General features: G+C 41.2%; 2 protein-coding genes across 5 annotated transcripts in view; one reads left to right on the top strand and one right to left on the bottom strand.

Moving 5' to 3' along the window:
- The first annotated feature begins 77 nt into the window (after nt 1-77).
- LOC133943505 (guanine nucleotide-binding protein subunit alpha-14-like) lies at nt 78-11083 on the top strand. 2 transcript variants are annotated; one of them, XM_062381882.1, is made up of 7 exons: nt 78-1040; nt 7586-7770; nt 7913-8067; nt 8799-8927; nt 9021-9150; nt 9257-9410; nt 10037-11083. In XM_062381882.1, the coding sequence occupies exons 2-7, from the start codon at nt 7624-7626 to the stop codon at nt 10225-10227; spliced, it is 906 nt and encodes a 301-aa protein (XP_062237866.1). In that variant the 5' UTR covers nt 78-1040; nt 7586-7623; the 3' UTR covers nt 10228-11083. The 2 variants fall into 2 exon arrangements, with proteins under 2 accessions (XP_062237866.1, XP_062237865.1); XM_062381881.1 differs by lacking the exon at nt 78-1040 and adding an exon at nt 2073-2563.
- The window catches only part of vps13a (vacuolar protein sorting 13 homolog A), a 33557-nt gene continuing 23839 nt past the window's right edge, over nt 11077-20794 (bottom strand). For 2 of the 3 annotated variants that reach the window (XM_062381876.1, XM_062381875.1), the window contains 21 exons: nt 20411-20543; nt 20029-20086; nt 19706-19877; nt 19283-19436; nt 18966-19112; nt 18748-18829; nt 18591-18660; nt 17859-17973; nt 17648-17761; nt 17369-17514; nt 17161-17242; nt 16944-17057; nt 16716-16791; nt 16327-16490; nt 16078-16123; nt 15839-15962; nt 15572-15686; nt 13127-13212; nt 12814-12937; nt 12480-12554; nt 11077-12379 (listed from right to left, as the gene is read on the bottom strand). In XM_062381876.1, the coding sequence (XP_062237860.1) occupies nt 12329-12379; nt 12480-12554; nt 12814-12937; nt 13127-13212; nt 15572-15686; nt 15839-15962; nt 16078-16123; nt 16327-16490; nt 16716-16791; nt 16944-17057; nt 17161-17242; nt 17369-17514; nt 17648-17761; nt 17859-17973; nt 18591-18660; nt 18748-18829; nt 18966-19112; nt 19283-19436; nt 19706-19877; nt 20029-20086; nt 20411-20543 (2248 nt within the window). In that variant the 3' untranslated portion in view covers nt 11077-12328. Of the gene's footprint in view, nt 12380-12479; nt 12555-12813; nt 12938-13126; nt 13213-13403; nt 13815-15571; nt 15687-15838; nt 15963-16077; nt 16124-16326; nt 16491-16715; nt 16792-16943; nt 17058-17160; nt 17243-17368; nt 17515-17647; nt 17762-17858; nt 17974-18590; nt 18661-18747; nt 18830-18965; nt 19113-19282; nt 19437-19705; nt 19878-20028; nt 20087-20410; nt 20544-20794 lie in introns of those variants that run through there. The other variant, XM_062381877.1, reaches the window with a different exon arrangement.

The following is a 20794-nucleotide window of genomic DNA, read 5'->3' on the forward strand; positions in this document are numbered from 1 at the left end:
TGTTTTCACTCAGCCTTTTTTAAGGCAAACATGTTTTATTTAACAAAGTTGGCTGCCATCAGGGAAAGTGTTGCTTTGGCTCAGATTTGATAAAAATATTTTTAAGAAAGATGTAATTATCTTATTGTTGTAATATGGAAACACCATCGCCCCTTACAACCCCTCCAATAAACCTATAGAGTATATCAGGGTCATTGACAAGTGTACACAGACACAATTAATTTAATACAAATAATTCGGACGATTCATTTAATTTGTTTATTTTTTAACTTCACTTCCGTCTCGTCTGCCAACACCTCATGAGGATGTAAAGTATTAGGTTAGACTTAGTGAGACAACAACAAAGGAGTAGACACACGATAGTTCACCTGTAGATAAACTGCCTTATTAAATAAGCTGTGCCTCTGATGTCCAATGCAAGGTACCTGCGTTTTTCACAAGAAGTGAAAGCTGATTTTGCCGATATTGTCCCATCATGCAGCAGGAGGATTGTTTGGGTTTCGGGGTCAGGTGGTCTCTCTTTGTGCTCGCAGCTTTGAAGCGTAGCTCATGTAGCTAATTCAACATAATTACAGGACGTTATAAGCACATAGTGAGTGAGCTGTAATCAGAACATATAATATTAGATTCACATATTCACATCCATAATGCATTGATTGATTAAGCAGCAGTGCTCCAGCAGCCAGGCTGGAATGTGTTTTGCACAGTGTTACGACGAGGTCTCTAAATCCAACAGCAGCCACCTGCAGAGTGGAGTTTTTTTCCTGCCATATTTGGTTTTGGTTTGGCATCTAGCAGCCACGTTGGCAGGGAACCAGCTCTCAGTCTGAGCCCCTGTTGTTTTTCAGATATTTCAGCTGGCTGGTGCTTTCACACTGATGGTTGGTTTAGGTGGACGACGACAGCCACTTGTGGAGTCGAAGCAAATGGAGATCTGACTTTAACCCCTGATCAACAGCAGGGCCTATCACAGGAGAAACTGGTGGACGAGCTCAACACACGTGCTGAACTGAACGGCCTATTCTTCTGCAACATGTGAGGTGAAGTTTCCCCATAGACGTTAGTTTTCCCCTTTAAGGACATTTGTATCATTAACATGCAAAAATACGTCATTCAAAAACTAAAACAGAGAAACAACAGAAAACCTATAAGAAGATGTGAAAAAGGTTTGCTCCATGGTTGAAAACTCCTAACATTATAAATAAAGTTGATGTGGTTATGAGATTAGACAACTTTTTAGGGAACAGTAAATCAAGGCAAGAAAATGCACCATTGGTTTTACTTGAAGGATACATGTACATGTGTTAAATGACCGGTGAAAGAGATCCCAGGACAGAAGGTACTGAGGAATCCTTAGAGCCTTATTTAACAAATGAGAGTTGAGGTATTTTATTCTAAAGCAGAGAAATTCTTCCGGTTGCTGTGAAATGAAAACAGCAGCCGACACATCCTCCCTCAACACACATGTTCTGTATGTGTCGACAAATGTGTTCAACAAAGGACAAAAGAGTGGATAAACAGAAAACTGCACCGAGACTGCTTGTGGTTATTTTATCACAGTTATACACGAGTACACAACACTAAAGAAAAGGGCCTTGACGTGCTATTCTATGGACTGGTTAAAGAACACGCATTCACACTTACTGTTGGATGATATGCTCATTCATAAATTCTGCAGGTACTGCATGGAATTAGCTTATGGTCTCTAGATGACTGAAAAGTGCAGAAGATGTTAAATTACACATGAGCCTAGGAAACAACCTCTATTCACTAAACTCAAGTTTAGCCGTCACGACCCCTAGTGGCCGCCAAGAGACACCGCAGTGTCAGAGTATGTGTCCCACCGTGATGTCACTATTGAATATGTGTGACGTGATGGTATGAAAACATAGAGAGATAAATAACTGACAACCATGTTACCAGTTCAGATACGTGACGCCCGTGGCCCCGTCTTCTTTTTTTTTTTACATTTACGCAAGTTCACATATTCTATTCATATTCGACCACTGTATTCATCTTGTCCCGGTTGCGTAGAGACAACCCAGTGCACATGCTGCTGATGTTCACTTCCCATTTTATCCCTGCCTCGATTTGCAACTGTTGCCACGCCCTAAAGAGTCGCCCGAATAAAGTTCAACGAGTGACCTCCAGCTTCAGATCAACCGCAGCTCTGGTTCCTAAAAAAGTATTTCTCTTCTACACGGATTCATCCACTGACCGGTCATTTAAAACCTTAAAGTCACCTCCTCCTCCTCCTCCTCTTCTTCACTCAACTCATCCTTTCATTGGGATTCGAGTGGGAAAAAGAAGGAATTCCTTTGAAAGATGATCTGCACCCTCTTCCTCGTCCTTCGTGAGGTGTGACAGGGAAGAAGCAGCCTGTGTTCATTGTGACAGCAGAGGACCATTGGAGAGCAGACAGGTCAGTTTCTGGGGGAAGTGATGGCTGGATGTTGTGCGTCGGCGGACAATAAGGAGAACCAGAGGATCAACGAGGAGATCGAGAAGCAGCTGCGCAGAGACAAGAAGGACTCGCGCCGGGAGCTGAAGCTGCTGCTGTTAGGTGAGCACCAGTCACACCAGCGAGAGTGGAGGGGAACTGGGTTTAGACACAGCTGCACACTGGATCTAATGTTCAATGGTGTCACACAAAAGTAAGGAACACTGGAGTAAATAGGGATTTGGGCTCTATATGAATGAAACTTGGTGCGTAAAGATTGTGCCATAATAGGTTCTTTGGTTTTGAAAGATCGTTTTTATGTCACAATCTTTACGCACCAAGAGTTTCATCCCAAAGTAAGCGAGTGACTTTGGTGAAAATGAGGACGTGGTCGTGGGGATGAAACTTTTAGTGCGTAAAATTATCTTTCAAAGCTTAATTACATAATAACTTATTATTTTTGATACTTGGGTGTACACCGTATAATGGCAATGAGTGAAACATGCTTTCAACTTGCTATGACTTCTTCCTGACCACACCTGGACACACATCACGGCAGGTGGAGCAGCACCCAGCAGCATGACGATTTCCTGTATTTTGTTATGGGGAATTGAATGGATACAATACTCATACATGTCATGAATAGTGAAGACGCACAGTTAATTTAATATCTAACTGATCTTGACATTTCCTTCCTCCTCATTCCTCACGCCTTGTCTCCGGATGTGGTGCACTGGCACTGGCTTCTTCCCAGAAACATTCAGTGTGTGCGCTCTGCTGCGCTCCATGGCCGTGACATCAATTTTTACGCATCGAACATTTCATCCTTTTAGCAAGATGTCTGCAGGGGTTTTCTTGACCCCTGTTGTCATAAACTCCAACCTAATGTGAGTTTTGCCAGGACCACGAAAACTACTATGAAAAGCAAATTAGGAAAACTATATTAGTATTGATGGACAGGGTCATTAATCCTATTGGCTCATTGTATTTGTCCTCGACCTGTGTCATGGTGTTTGGTCTTTTTAAAATGTAAAGATTCTGATGATACAGAAACTGCTCAGTTCCTTGAGCTCAATGACCTCCAGCAGGGTCAGGCATTATATGTTTATATATATATAAAGTACTCTCTATAGAATACATAACATTGACCATCCAAAGCACTTCACAGTTCACACTGTCATTCTGGGTTCCGGCCCTTCTTGTATCAAACATCTATCACCAGTGGCGGAGGAAGAATACTTTAAGTTTTCTACCTAAGTCAAAGTAAGTTAATTGCTTTTTAATTAACGTCAAGTATTTGAAGTAAAAGTAAGGAGTCTTGGCCTCTTCTGAATCCATGTCAGTTGTTTCTTCACCAAAAGTTGTAATGTTACCTGCCTGCTCTGTTTGGATCACTGAACCCATTCCCCTCTCCTCATTGATTACTTTTGAAAACGAATGTAGCTTTGGGAACAACGAGCAGAGCGCTTGAAAGAGGAAATTTAGTTTTTGCCACATGGCATCAAGAGAGCGTCCATCAGAGCTTTGAGCCACACCCATTTAAATGAAGGCGTTTGGGAGCACTTCTGAGAACTGAGTCACTGTCGAGGCCTCGGTCAGACAGAAGTAGCTGCTGCACGCACCTCATGCAAACATCATGCAAAACCATCCCTGAGCAGGACACCAGCCGTAACTTTTCCTCCACCGCTCTCCCAGAGGGGGGGGGGGGGGGGTAAAAAAAGAGAACATCTGGTTCCTGCCCATGAATGCTGAAGCAACATTTACTTTAAAACTTAATTTGTACTGATAATGAATTAATTCATTTTCCTGCTGTAGATGACCAACACATTGTATAGATAGGGTCTGAAAAGGTGCCAGAGATGAAAATAGATCATGAGGTGGTTTCTGGTAAAGTGTGATAAAATAAAGCAGGAGTAACAGGTCACCAGAAAAAAAAGAGGACTGTGGTCAAAACTCACTCTCAAAGAATTATAAAAAGTGTAACTTGAACAAAATTTGAAACCTCCACGAGGATATTAGCAATAGTTCTGTCCACATAACACAGTGAGTATCTTGAATCTTACCCTCTAGTTACAAGTAAGATAAGCAGGTCATCTTTTGAGCATTCATTTAGGAATCAGAGTGACTCAGAGCTCTCAGTGGATTTCATTATAATGTTCAGAGTCAGACCCCCAGAGAGGAAGAGCTCATGGTTCAGTGGTTTTAGGACAACACAGGCATATCAGCACTGATATGGACCATCAGGTTCATACAGGTGTGAACTGGGCCTCAGTGACTGGAAGTGAAGAAATATTACATTACTCACAGATCATAGCTTAAATACGTGTGATTCGATTAAAGATGTAGTTCAGAGATACAGTAGTTTGGAGGGATTTGACTGTTTTTCTCTGATTAAGTAAGGAAGCTACGGGGGGGGGGGGGGGGTACTTTTGCCCTGGTGAGTCTGCTGAGAGAACCACAGTCTTGAACGAAACCTGAGCTGTTAATGGTACATTATACAAATATTATAGTTTGTATGAATACAATTAGACTCAGGCAAGCAACAAACGCATGGAGAGAACTGATATAAATTTTTCCATTCATGCTAAGGAACAGAAAATGTTAATTATTGTTTTTAGTAAATGAGGGAGTCAAAACATTGCTATATTGAATGGCTGCTATTTAGAAAAAGAGATTCGTTTTTCTGTTTATGTTTTGAAGAAAGAAATAATCTGAAGCTGATGAGAAACAGGCAGTATTAAAAAAAATTACGTTTATTTATGGTTTATTATTTTTAAACCACCTGATGCTTCTACTTGTATGACATGTTTGAAATATTTGTTAAACTGTCACAGAATAGCATTTGTCTGCCAACGTAGATCACAGGAAACAGCTACACTGATATCTAGGTACAGTGTAAACTATAATAATAATACAAATAATAATACTGTTGATACATGAAAATAATTTGTGTAGTTCTTATCTCAGAGATAAACACTCAGCATTCATTCAAGCAGTCGACATCACCTCATGTCGCTGACTCATCCCTGTGTATGTGTGTGTTTGTGTGTGTGTGTGTGTGTGTGTGTGTGTGTGTGTGTGTGCGTGTATCTGGGGTATCATCTTTGGTCAGTATTCACCACACCTAGCAAACAGTAAATCACCACATTGTTCGACTTAGACACACACACACACACATACGCACACTCAGATGTGCACAAAGACACAAATGTAAGCAAATAAACATTTGTGTTCACATGCAAAATTCACCATTTATAAACGTATAGCTCATCTGATAACATAACATATTTAGCTACAATATCTTATTCAGTGATTTATGGTTATGACAAATTCTGTCATATGATATGAAGCATACAGTAATCTATAGGGTGGGTCACTGAGAGAGCTATTAAGTTATCAGTGAATTACTTTGACGATTAAGATTAACACAGAGGTTATTAAAGGCTAACTTTCTCTGAACAAGCAAAACATAGCAGAGATGCATGATCACCCCCCCCCCCCCCCCCACACACACACACACACACACTACCGATTTCCAAGAAACTTGACTTGTAAACAAGGTGCATTCAAATGCAGACAAATTTGTCTAAGCCTTGTTTACCAAGATGTAAAAACTCTTGAGCTTCATGATGTCATGCAAAGCATCCAGGAAACCAGAAGACTGCTGCCACTGCTCAGAGTAAAACACCCCCCCCCCCCCCCCCCCCCCACCCCCCCCCCCCCCCCCCCACACACACACACACACACACACACACACGCACACATACACATGTGATCCCCCACTGGATTCATGGGTCATGTCTGATAATGGCTTTAGAGAGAGGGAGAACTGATTATAAAACAGCCGTAGAACATGTGAATCTGTGCATTTAGAATAATGCATTTGGAATCAATAGTATTGAAATGTAAGGATTGTACAGAGTGTAGTATCTCCAATTCAGTCATGGTGTTCCACAAGGATCAATCCTGGGTCCTTTGTTATTCTCCACATATATGCTGACCCTTAGGTCATATCTTCAGTAAACATAAAGTAACACATCAATGTTAGGCTAATGACACAGTTATATATTCAGTTATTATTATTATTAATATTATTATTATAAGCTTGTGTCCAAACCTCTCTCTCTCTCTCTCTCTCTCTCTCTCTCTCTCTCTCTCTTTCTCTCTCTCTCTTTCTCTCTCTCTCTCTCTCTCTCTCTCTCTCTCTCTCTCTCTCTCTCTCGCTACAGAGCCCCGCCACAGCACTTTAATCCACTCTCAGCATTGTGCTATTTTGTGTTAAGTCCACTTTCCCTAAAAGCTCCAACTGAAGCTGAAACCATAGTTATAATACTGTTGTAGTGTCAGTTACTGTGGTTGTGGTTGTGGTGGTCACTCCCAGCTCACGTGTAGTGAAGCACTGGTTTATTTCAACATAACCAAGGAGGTGCTTCATATCTACAATACAACCAATTTCTTTTTAACACCCTCAGTAATCTATTACCTATGATCTCCTTTTATTCTAAACTTCTGGAACCACATGAATTCATCTCATTTTGATTCAAGTCCAAATGCACCTGGAGAGGACGTCTCTCGCCTGCAGCACCCAATGGTTCACAGACGTCCTTTTGGAATTCAAATATACATTCAAATCGTTCAGTTTGCCTGTTTATCTAACTAATCAGTGGTTGTTACAGTTTGTTTAGTGTTTACTCGAGATTGACTCAGAGCAACGAGTTTCCCAGCGACAGACAGGAGACTTTTGAGGGAAGCTGTCAGGTCACAGCGTGTGGTGAAGAGTACTGGAATACGAATACATCTATCTAAGTACTGCACAATCTACACTTTTCTCCACAACTTTGAGGTACTTGTACCGGAATATTTACTTTGCTGGAGAAATTTCATGGAAATAAGCTACATCTTTACCCTGATACAGTTCTTCAGTATAGATTGCATGTGTACATTATACATAAAAAATCAATACATTCCAAAATTGAATCACTTGTATTTCTCAGAAGTAAATAAATTATCTCTGTCTTGAACTGAATAATATCTGGTTTCACTTTTGATGCTTGTCTGTCTTCTCCCATTCTTGTAAAGACGATACATCATGATAAAAGTGCTCATATATAAAAAGAGGTTGTTAACGGTTGCTGTGTCCACCAGGTACTGGCGAGAGCGGAAAGAGCACCTTCATCAAACAGATGAGGATCATACACGGAGGAGGATTCACAGCTGAGGACAAGAAGAACTATGTCAAACTGGTTTACCAGAACATCTACACGTCCATGCAGACGATGATCCGAGCCATGGAGACACTCGATATATCCTTCGCTGATCCCCAGAACAAGGTAGGCTATCTCAAAAGCCCTGGTTTACTTTGGTTAATATTTGTCCTTCCTTTATATTGTATCCTTTGTCAAATTGGAAGTTGGGGAAATCCGCGGTATATTTGTCTCATTAGTCTCTGCATCCATCTCTGTGTGTTTACAGGGCCCTGCAAACTCCATCCTGGAGTTGGAGGTGGATAAGGTGGAGGATTTGGATGAAAGCATGGCAACGGCCATCAAGAATCTTTGGGCCGATAAAGGAATACAGGATTGCTATGACCGCCGCAGAGAGTACCAGCTGTCAGACTCCACCAAATAGTGAGAGTTACACATTCAGTCATTTGTCTGACAACATCAACACACGGATCCTGCTCTCTCCAGCTCTGCCACATGGTCATCACAGATTTTATAGGCACTAGACAAATCAAAAGGGACACACATACTGCGTTATGCAAAGCAATGCTTCAGCGTCACAGAACAAGGCCTAAAAATATTAAAGACAATCTCAATTAACATGATATGCTTCGAGTACAAAGAGTACAATGTAAAGAAGTAATGCAGAATAAAATACATGCTTTAAATAAGAAAAATGCATGGATACAAACACGAGGAACATCGCACATGGCGGGACAGCCAGTGTGAAGAAAAGAGTTTTGAGTTGAGGCTATAAGAAGAGTATCGCATAGTGTTGGGTCACAACTTTACAAGCACGATCACTTCAGTTAAACTACTGTTTGGATGGAGCTGGTCAGCGGTGCATCCAGGGGCCGGACCACCGGACTCAAACCAGAACAGAGAGCCACATGCAGGAATAAGGAGAGAATCTCAAAAGTTCCAATCCACAGTCTCAGTAAAGCAGAACTTATTAACTCCTAGACCTCAGCTAACTGCTTCATGTGTTTGTTATAAATTAAGTCATGTTGCTTATATTCTCCTAAATTCAGTAAGAATATATTCTGCCAAAATAGCCACAAATCCAGAATATTCAGTTTATTTTTTTTCACTTCTTTTAATTCTCCCGCTACTTATTTTCTGCTCATGTTTTCCAGCTATCTCACCGACCTGGATCGAATTTCTCAGCCGTCCTATGTGCCCGACCTACAGGACATCCTCAGAGTCCGAGTGCCGACCACAGGTATCATTGAATACCCGTTTGACATGGAGAACGTCATTTTCAGGTAAGACCCAACATAAAAAACGTTGTCCGTAACAGCTCAACTGTTTCCCATTGGAACTGATGTGACGTGGATCTGTGGCGGTTGTTGTGGTAGGATGGTGGATGTGGGGGGTCAGAGGTCAGAGCGGAGGAAGTGGATCCACTGCTTTGAGAACGTCACCTCCATCATCTTCCTGGTGGCGCTCAGCGAGTACGACCAGGTCCTGGTGGAGTGTGACAATGAGGTGAGGGTTCAGTTTGGCGGCAAGATCCATCATGCACCGGACTTCTGATCCTTTCAAATGTGTCGTCACTACCTGACTCTTTCTGCTCTGAAATGTTTTCTGTCAGAACCGGATGGAGGAGAGCAAGGCCCTGTTCAAAACCATCATCACCTACCCGTGGTTCCAGCGCTCCTCCATCATACTTTTCCTGAACAAGACTGACATCCTGAAGGAGAAGATCATTCACTCTGACTTATCCACTTACTTCCCTGAATTCACAGGTTCGTTAGACTGCTTCTAGAATCATCTTGACGTGTTGGAATCTTGTTGAGTGCAATATTATCTCTTTGGTTTCAGACACATTGATATCTAACTAAGGGTTGTGTGACACCCTGATTCAAATACCTTAGATGTGGGTATCTCTTAAATAATGAAGAACCCTACATGAGTATGTTATCGCCAGAAAAAGCAGAGGCGAGAGGTTTCATGCACAGACCCATTGATAAACTTGTTGTATATGTGGTACATCAAGTGTAAACAGTGATATATACAATGTGGAAAAACCGACCAGACACAAGGAGAAACAAGGACAAGCTGTAGCCGGTGGGTGATCTGTAGGTGCATGAGGGAGGATCAGAGTCAGATTCACCATCAGCAGCACTGGGAGAAATTCTACTGTTGTCCCTTAAAACATCCATAAAGATGTTACTGTCTAGAGACGCATTCTCCAGTAATATTCACACTGAGTACTTATACATGCCCACAGGCAGTATTGGTTTGTCATTATAGTTTAAAATATCTAAAAACCAGGCCGGATTGTTTTCCTTTTCTTTATCTAATTATACAAATGATTTATACGTTGAATTTTCTGACGCCACATTGAAATAACGTCGACCCTGAATTGCAGGACCTCAGCAGGATCCTGGAGCAGCTCAAGAATTCATCCTGAAGATGTACCAAGAACAAAACCCGGACAAGGACAAGACTCTGTACCCTCACTTCACCTGCGCCACAGACACAGAAAACATCCGCTTCGTCTTCGTCGCCGTCAAAGACACCATCCTCAGACACAACCTGAAGGAGTTCAACCTGGTGTAAAGAGGAGGAGGAGGAGGAGGGTGAGAGCAGCAGAGGAGACGAAGGGCTTCAGGAGGACAGAGACATGACGAGAGGCTGAATAAGATAGAATTACATAAAACAAACCTTTTAGGATGAAATAAGATTTTATTTTCCGACCTCTTCTGTAAATCTGCTGTGATATGAAGTTTCCTGAAGAAGTGAGAATGTGAAAATTAGTGGAAAGTTAGATCATGACTTGTTACTTCTTAGATTAAATTTCTGTGTATAGAGAGTGTGTTTTAATTGATACATAGTGAGAAAGTTAGTACAGTTCGGCCATTTAAAGCAACGCTATGCAGCTTTTTGGCCTCATAATAACAGCTCCAAAATAAGTTTGATGGTTCACTGACTTAGAAAAGGGAGAATGGTGACACTTTCATTCCCACTCCTCATCCTAAATGTCTGTTCTTGCTCTATGTGGCATGAGCGAGCGGCTTGGTTCTCCTGTGAGACTGATTGTCGCAGCTTAAACGGTCAGAATCATGTTTGTTTTTTCTCTTAACCGCACTTTCGGACATTGAGCCAGAGTGAATCATGTGTGGTTGCTAGGGGGGCTCTTGCTCAGTACAAAATTACATTGTGTCGCTTAAATTGATTGTAGAAATATTTCTTTCCTTACGCCCCTGTCTCTTCTTTGGCTTATTTACTCATAAAAGTCACTGAGCTGATCTTGTTTTAAATGTAAATAGACGGAGTTGTGCTTTTCTCAGGAGAGATGGAAATTATATTTATGTAGTGTCATTTTAAACAAGCAATCCTATTTATGTAATAAAGTGTGCAACATACATGTTTGAGATTTTCAGGGTACATGAAATAAAAGAGAGAGCATTGAAATTCGAAACATGTACTTTATTTAATTTTTTGACAAAAGCAAGAAAAAGAGATAAGTCACTGCAGTGAACAGTTTTGATCCTCTGAAACATAAATAACAAAATTATTGGCAAGAGAAATATTTAGTCGTATTAAACTGCGATGCACCCGAAACCAAAAGCAAACCTTCAAAATATATGTCAGCGTAAACAGCAGCTGATAATAACTAGCATCCATTTCTTTTTAAATCCTCCACATAGTTGACATCGCATACGTGTGGTATAAAAACATAAAAGTCGTAAAATTACAATTTGCAATGCCATAAATCTGACTATTGTGTTAGGATGTTTATATACAGATAGAATATTATACGAGATCAATACACAGCAGCTCCATACATGTGAGTATAAAAATAGCATGCGTCTCTAAATCACACACAGAAGAGTCTTTGTCTTGGAGAAATGTATAAAAAAGGAAGAACGATATTGAGAAAAAAAAAGAAAACACATTTTCATGAAGCACATTTTGAATGAATACAATTTGAATTAGCTTCCCTCTTGAATAATCCAGTCAAATGAACAGTGCATATTAAATGTGCTACAACAATTATAGATTATTTGGCCTTACCATCATTTGAGCTGTTTTCTAACGCTTGTCATCGGGCCCGGATCTAGAAGTATGCAAGGGCAACTTTCCAATTGCCCACCTGATCTGAGCAGTCTAGATCCGGGCCTGCTTGTTATGGGGCAGGGTAACATTTCCACAGTGAAATACAACCCTGAAATATGTTCAGTGAAAGCAGATGAAATAAGTAAATTAGTGAAGATTTGAGTTTGGCATGAAGGGCTATGGAGAGCTGGAAATCCAAATGTCACCAGCAGACTGAACCAGTTCAACCCAAGACTTAAGCAGTAGTTTTAATAAAATAATGAATCAGATATCCCTAGATGTGTGGCCAAATGAACAAGTGCAAGTAGAGCGAAGAGAGTGATGCCCGTTTTTTTAGACAGTGCATCTGTGGTGAATGAATGCTGTTCATGTAGCACTACCGTTGGCATGCACAGACCAGCTACTCCCTCAGTCTCTCAAGCTCAACACACATCAACAGTCAACATACAGCGTGGTTTGTGTGTTCTTTTTAGCACTGCTCACACATGGAGATAAACAAAACGAGCATGCAGTTAAGAACCAAGGCACTGAAGCACACAGACTGGGTCCGTATACGTTTTCTTTCTTCTGATGTTCATGGTCTCGCTCCCTCCTCGATGATTCAGTAGTTGGGTAAACTGTCTCGTGCGTCCTCCAGTTTGGTTAGAACCCACTGAAGAAAAAAAAGAATCACAGTTACGTTATAAGGAAAAACTGGGATGCATCTTAAATACGAAAATAGGAGCATGTTATAGTCAAAATCATGAACTCACCTTGGCTATCTCAGGAGTTCTGAAGTTTATGATCTTCCCAAACTCTTTGGCATGGAAGACGGATTTTACTCTCTCCTGCAGAACAAACAACAAGGAACCATCTGCTGAATTACCATTCAAGAGTTTACCGTGACCTTTGACCTCTGAAATTTAATCAGTTCACCTCTGAGTCCAATGGAACATTTGCACCAAATTTAAAGAAATACCCTAAAGGTTGGGAATATCGGACAACCCCCAAAACATGATATGTCCATCAGCTGGATGTCGCTGACGCAGAGGCATGAAAACACTCCTGAGGGTAAAAAGCTTCTTATTTGGATTTAACTTTTTATACCTTGGCTTCAATGCGTAGTCGCCGGTCCTCTACTATCGTTGGGTCCTTAGTGAACTCTTCAAACAGATACTGCCATTCACAGGTCAGCTGACCGAATGTTCCTTTGGTCACAAAGAATATTCCCCTGCAGCAAAAAAAACAAAGTTAAAATGGGATGAAAGATTAAGTATAGTCTTAACTCCCATCACTGGTATGGATACTGATTTAACAACTTTTAATAAAGAGCACAGACATGATAAAATGTCCATTTTAGCAATAACATTACAACAATAACCCGGTGAAATGTTCTCTTGAGATGAAAAGTAAACCTCACCTCTTGGTGATCATGAGGAAATCACAATCATTGACCTTGGCATGAGCAAAGTATCTGTACTTGGCAAAACGTCCGTTCTCAATTTTCTGAAAGAAGACAGAAAGAGTCTAAGCAAACAACCCAGAAAGAAACTAAAATATGTCTAGACCAAGTTGTACACGTCAACGTTCTTACTGGAATTAGGCGTAAGCTACTCATGATCCTCCGTGTGAAACTTAACTCGAATGGAAGTGAAAAATGTTGAGGGGTGGTGAGGAAAGATGGCATGAAACAAATGGAAGGTGGAGGTTTGTAAACTTTTTATTAAGAACAAAAATGCAATGAAATGAAACAAATATTTTAAAAAGAAAACAGACATTTGAAGAAAAGAATAATAATGAGGAAATAATGGTCAAAAACAAACAATGACAAGGTTTCTTTAGTTGGAAATGATGGGGAGGGGGGGAATCTTAGGTAATGACAGACAAAAATAAAGAAAACACAAAAATAAAGAAAACACAAAAATAAAGAAAACTACAAATATGAAATAACACACTTTTTAAAATACTCAAAAGGCCTTTCTCTAGTTTAAATGTAACAAATCAGACAGAAAACAAACTGCAGCACCGACTACACACTACAGCTTCTAGTCTATCTCCTCATCACTCTCATCCTCTGAGCCACTCCATTCAGTGAAGACCAATCTCATCTGTGGACACGACAAGAGAGAAGAGGCAGCGTCAGAGCAGAGGGAGACGCAGCCTGTGTCTACGAGGATAGGACTGGACTGGGAGGATCATCTCCACCGTCTCTCTGGCCCGGTTCAGATAGTTTTTCTAAGGTTCGTCCTGAGAGACACGATCACAAGTGCCAATCGTGTGTGTGTGTTTGTGTGTGTGTGTCAGCGTTGATATTGTGGCCACAAACCAATCACTGTATGGGAACTGAAATGAGTAAAAATACATTTGATTCCTAATGAAACTGTAGCAGGTAAGAGGACGTCAGCTGATAGTGATCGGATCTCCCAGGACGGATGTTAATACTGTTCATTCTTTTACTTTCTGCAAAGTTACCACAACTTTCTCCTTCAAATCTCCTCACACACGGTTTAGTTTAGGTTTAGGTTTAGGGTTAGGTTTACAAGACCAGGAACACACAACTACCCACAAACTGTGCCTTTCACTGTGATTTGTAGTGGATGTGTTGTTGTTTAGCGGGAGACGAACAATGTGTTACTAGCCCATTGAAAGAGATACACACGCTATGAAGCTGTTGATACAGCTGAGTGACAAATAAGAGAGTAAAAGAAAATTAGGAGAAACATGACAAATGAAGTGAGTCAGTTTTTGCAGAATCTCTCTGGTAGAGATTTCTTACAAAGGAGCCGTGAAGCTGTTGCTCCAAATTTTACGTTATGTAAATTAATTGTATGGTTATTTACACCATGTTGTTCTGAGTAAAATAGAGCAAACAGGAAGTAAATATTTCTGCACTGTGTAAATAAAAAACTGCCATGATAGGTCTACTCCAAATGGCTGTAGCACTTAAATTTGTCACATATACGTAAATGTAAGGCATAATCCCACACACAGGGTCCCCAACTACTATCTAAATACTGAAACTTTGACCTGCCACTCGACTGCAGACACTTCAACCCACTCCATCCAGCAGGACTGTTCATCAGCACAACAAAGTGACCCACAGCTTAAAGCTTGTTGTTTAAATGAAGCAGCATCAGAGCACTTCACTAAAGTCTTCAGGGAGATCCGTGAAACTGGCTTTGAAACACACTCGTTAAATCAACAACACGCTATTAATTATTCCCTCTAAAACCTTGAGGACAACGATTTCGTCCAGATGAAGCTCAATAAGCAAAAACGATCAACAGAGGAAGACAGCGAGGTGGCACAGCACAGTAGATCTGCTGCAGTTAAATACACAACATGTTTCTTCCTTTGAGTGAAAACACAAAGTATTTCAGTAAACTTTGCTTTGGAAATGAGTGAGTTCTCACATTTCTCTCTACTTTCGCTTACTCGCCTTAGTTGCAAATGTGTAATTTAACTTTTGTATAATATAAACACCCACAGGAGTTTATTAATAACAGAAAAGAGAGCTGACTGGCTTTCTAGTGATGTTAACAGGACGATAAAAATCCTTTAAGTATTTACAATACAATACTAAAATAAAGCAGGCCGAAGGGAGGATGGTTTAAAAATAATAAAATTAAAAGCTGAACACAGAACTCCACGAGAAAACATGAGCACGGTAGGAAATGGGTTTGTGTCCTTGTTGTCACAGAAATAATAAATATGAATACATAATAAATAAAGATAAATTCAGCTGCACTACAGCAAGTCCTGAAGCAAAATCTCTCTCATCTCAGTTAAAAAACAAACGAATGGCCGACTCTTGTTGCCTGAGTCTGACTAGGGAGAGCTGGTGATGAAGAGATTTCCATCTTACCTGGAGCATCTGACTGCCGAGGCCTTCCCTCTCCTTATATGGGCGTATGACACCATCTTCGTGGATGAAGCGAGGAGGACGTAGAGACTGAATGTCTTGTGAGGTCTCTGCCGCCCTAAGAACACGACAAGATGTAGAGATGTCACAAAGATCCTCATGTGTGCGATCACACGACAGGGAATGCATACATACATAGACACTGGTTCACTAAAGCACACACACACACACACTTTGGAGTACACACTGCACACACAGAAACAACCATACCTCTTGATCCCTTGAAACGTGCTGCTGGCCATGTCGATAATGCCTCCTGTGGGTCTGGCTACTGCGCCGACCAGACCTTTCCCAACACCTTTAAAGAAGCCGGCTGCACCCTCCTTCTGAGCTCCTGCACCACATCATCATCAGGAAATTAATAGGGATACTAGTAGTCGAAGAGCGTTTATCTAATCTGATGTGATTTCTTTATTTTACGATAATCATTTGGTCAAAGGTCAACATACCTTTAATTGGTTTGGTAACGATCCCTGTGATCCCACTCAAAAACCCCTGAAATGGAAAAAAATCTGCTTTACCAAATAGTTTCAAATCACTTATTATGGCAAAATCCTCCGTGGTCAATTTCAGGCTAAATTACAGGATCGCTAATATAAATCATTTTAATTTCACAATTTCAGCAGCCAGTGTCAAAGGCGTGTCTTTTGCTGATATGCAGTTCCTTTTCATACAAATTAGAAAAACATTGTACATACAGACACCAGTCCTTTTCCACCCCGGGCCAGCCCTTCCCTCAGGCCACTAGGTTGTTTGTTCATAGCTTCTCGTCTCTTCTGCTGGTAGTCCTCATCCATCGTTATGGCGGCGACGCCCTTTGCCATGGCACCCGTTATCCTGGAGGCGGCCCCTGCTATACCCCCTGCACGGCAGAACGGGTTCAGGTTACTATACTGTATGAAATGGTTTGTTTTGCTGGAGAACTGTCACTATGTCTCACTTTATTCCATTTTACTGTATAAAGTATGTAAAAGTACATTATAATAGAATAGAACAGAAAACATACTCTATCCTTTTCTATATTGTATTTAATTGGATCACGTTCTGTTGAACAGACATATTATATATAGATTAATTAGGTGCTTACCTACTGCTCCTCCCACCAGAGCCTTCACCCCAAGAGCCATTCCTTCAACAAACTCTTCTGGCCCCTGGATGGCTCCCTGGAAAACCCCCGACAAAACATTCAATAGGCTTCAATAGCTGCTCAAACACTTTAGATTCCTTTAGAAGTGCTGAAGGTTTTATCATGATGTATAAATCCCACACTGATATAACATTTTACTGATGGTCCGCTGTTGCATCCCATTAGTACCTGATAGGGCTCGTAGAAGAAGGCCTCCACTCCCTCTGACAGACCTCTGATCAGTCCAAAGGGGTTTCCAAGCACATCCAGGCCCAGTACTAACACATACATCTGTTTAATAGCCTGAAATACAGTAGATAGAAACCTGCGAGTCAGCGCCTGGTTTGCTGTGGTTTTAAACTGTACAGCTTCAAGAAACATCGTGCATGCGGTCTGTGTGTGTTACCTGCTTGGAATAATGCCTGATGACCTCCCACTGTAGCTGCTGAGTGGTGCAGAACTGGAAGGTCAACTCAAAGAAGGCCAGCCTGAAATAAATTACATAAATCAGACGAGTAGCACCACACTCCACCCGCAGCAATCGCACAAAAATAAACAAACAGCACTGTGCACAATTCATGCGTTGTCTGTTGGGCCTTCGGGTGCGTTCATACTTGAAGACCACATCTTGCACGTCGGTGAGCGTTGCTCCGATGCTCTTCAGCAGCAAGTTGAGGGACTGGACCGGGATGATTTCTGTATCTCTCTTCAACTTCATCCCGTCATCTCCTCCTGTGCTCAGAGAGATACTCAGGTGCAGCTGCAAACACAAACACATCAGTAATCATGACTCAGATATACCCTTTGCCCGCGTCATAAAACTATTATGTAACGATTATTATGGTGTTTTATCCATGCTTTAATTTGTTTTTCTTTTGAGAGAAGGCACATACCTTGATGGGAGAAATGTGGAAGTACTCGTAGAGGCTGATGGCAGAAGTGTCTGCAGCAGCCACATTGTTCAGATCTGTCTTGATATACTCTATGTCCTTCTCAAACAGCTCCACCTGGAGGAATAAAACAAGTACAAATAAACAGGATCATCAATCTGAACCAAAGACCAGAGCAACAGTAACTCTGAAGGTGTGAATGTGTGTATCTGACCTCTTGTTGTAAGGTCATGGTGCTGGCGTCCTTCGGGGTGAACATGTCCAGGATGGCATACAGGAAGCCCAGATCGAGCTTCAGATCCATCTCTTGAATCAGCACCTTGAAATACCTGTGGTGAGCAGACATTTGAATCAGCACTTAGGAGCCAACCTGAGAAAACTTCTCAGGCTTTTCATATTAAATTAAAGGTTCAGTGTTTAAAATTAAGTGACATCAAGTGATGAAGTTGCATGGTGCAGCTGAATACCCCTCACGTCCCCCTCCCCTTCTAAACATGAAAGACAACCTTGGGTATCCTTCAGTTGTCATGGAAAATCAAAAGGTGTTTATTTTGTCCAGATTTGACAACTGTGAAAAACACGGTGGCCTCTGTAGAGAGGACCAGCTTGTGATGTAAATATAAGTATTTAAATACAAAGGGCCCATTCTAGGGTAAAGAAAACAACAATTCATACAATTTAGATGAAACACACTAGTGACAACATCGCTAAGATAATTTAATATTAAATTTCTGCCAATAGATCCCTTTCATGTAAATCGTACACACTGGACCTTTAGTTCAGGCAGTGAGATTGTGGTGAAGATACAAATGATCAAAATAAAACCATTTCGTCTTGCCGGCTAAAACTGAATGAAACAAAGAAAAGCTGCTTAACATGGAAACAAAAATGGGAAAAAGTGCATCATGAGGAGGGCTGAGAAAAGAATCAAGGTGTAAACGTTTACTTGATGCGAGAGATGTCCGAGTGTCCTGCTGTTCTGGTCACAATGCTGATATCAGTCAGAGGTTTGGGCTCTGTAAAAAAAAAAGAAAATCAGACTACAGTCCAAAACACTGAAGCACATGTAATTCCAATTAAACATACGAGACAGATTAACAGACCTGCGTCCATGGTGACAGACTTTGGCAGCTTTACAGGGTAGAAAACGTAGGGGAAGATGGCTCCTGGCAGCTGATTCTGAATCTGTACGAGGAAAGGACGCACATGTAAAACTGTTGTATGGAAGGAATGAAGAGCAGGCAATGATATGTTGGATCTTAGTGGAGGTAACAACTCAATTTAAGGCAAAAGAAACAAAAATATTTGTACTCGTCTTCACCTGTATGCGGTGGATTTGGACTCGGTAGGCTCTCTGTCGTGGCGAGACGCTGTACTCCACCTTCACCCCAGGCAGGAAGTGCCTCCTGAGGGGAGCATCACACGGCTGCAGCATCCGCATGTCCATGCCATTAGGAGTCAAGGACACCTGGAAGTTACCGCAGACATTAACCATTAGGCTGCAATAAAACATTATTTTCATTATAAATTCAAACCTACACAGGTTACATGAAATTGTTTTCAGAAAATGTCCAAATTTAATCTGTTTGTTTAACACGTCGAATCAGGTATATTTGATAAAAGTATTTCGGGAGTAACCTGGAAGTTGTTTGGCAGGTCAACGATGGCATGGTCTACAGGAGCAGATTCAATGTAAACTCTATAACTGTCCTCCAACATCTCAGCTTCTTTGGTGCTTAGAGTCTTCCACCGACTTTTTTTCTTTGGCTTCATCTCCCACACAACGTCAGAGCTACGACAAGGGACAAGAAAGAGCTAAAAACCATGCAGGTTGCCTACTATGTTTAAAATGTTTGTTTTATATTTTTTAACTAGAGGTTATAAGTTCTATTGCTATGATGAAATTCTGCAGCAACAATCATTTCACACAACAGCCTCCGCTGATATCAGCAGTTCTTCAAATTATATGAGCTTTAATTTTAATTTTGTTATTCCGTATACATTAAGATAAAACTTTGATTCTGTATTTTGCACAAGCAGAATTCTGTACAAGTTCTGTACCTTGTGATCCCAATGAAAGAGACCTCCTGGCTGCTACTGTTGTTGACCAGAGACACGCCCATGTTCTTCAGAGACAGGATGATCTCCTGTTCGGCCATCTGCGCCTTCTCACTCTCACAGAGCAGCTTGAAGATGCGTCGTTCCCCCGTGAACAGCATAACACGCTGGAGACCTTTGGATCAACAACAATCAGAAACCATACGGATTTAACACCTTATTTCTCTCGAAGAGGAAAATCCTTGCTGTGATAACATTGTGTGAAGGTAATTTACAGAATGCATGTAAGAGGTCGGTAATGTAATTTCAAGCTTCTAGTACTTTACCTTCATAGAAGGAGATCACAAACAGTTTCCCATCGTTGTTCATGTCCTCACGCAGATCCTACATGAGCAAGAAAAACAGATAAACCACACACTGTTTAAACAAACATCTCAGTTAATAACAGGTAGGACATATTTAAGTACATTTTCTGTGTTTGTTTTCATCTGAGAGAGTGTATGGTTTTTATTAGGCAAAGGATCATCATTTGGTCAGAAAATTGGATGCAAATACTTCAAATGAGTAAAAAATATTTGAACGCTGAAAGCTGACTGAGTGTGTCCTGCAGACAGAGACCAAAGAAGCTTTAGGGTTGACCATGTACAATTTTTTTTACGTCTTGAATGTAACTGCGGCAAAAACATTATTGTGGCTCAGTTATTGTACCTCCTCACTCTTCAGCTTCCCACTGTAGGTGCCACACGTCCAGCAAAGCTCTCGGGACCCGGTGGGTTCGGCCCAGGTGTAGTGCACAGCTCTCCCAGGCTCCAGCTCCTCCTGTTCTATGCTTTTCTGAGAGCTGCATTCACATGAAACCCACCCAGACACACACAGAATAAATTCCAGCAACAATTGTTGGAAAAAAAGTACTGTATACTCCACAGATTTGAAATGGCAGAGAGCAAATAATGAGAAACCGACAATGGAAAAAGGTCAACAGCAAAACAGGTAGAAAAGAGCCCATCCACCGAGAATCTACCACCACAACAACCAACCAATCCAAAGTACCCGTCTGACAGAGCGCACAAACAAGTTCCTTGAACCGACGGA

This window comes from Platichthys flesus, chromosome 3 (genome assembly GCF_949316205.1).
Source record: "Platichthys flesus chromosome 3, fPlaFle2.1, whole genome shotgun sequence".
NCBI classification, from domain to species: Eukaryota; Metazoa; Chordata; class Actinopteri; order Pleuronectiformes; family Pleuronectidae; genus Platichthys; species Platichthys flesus.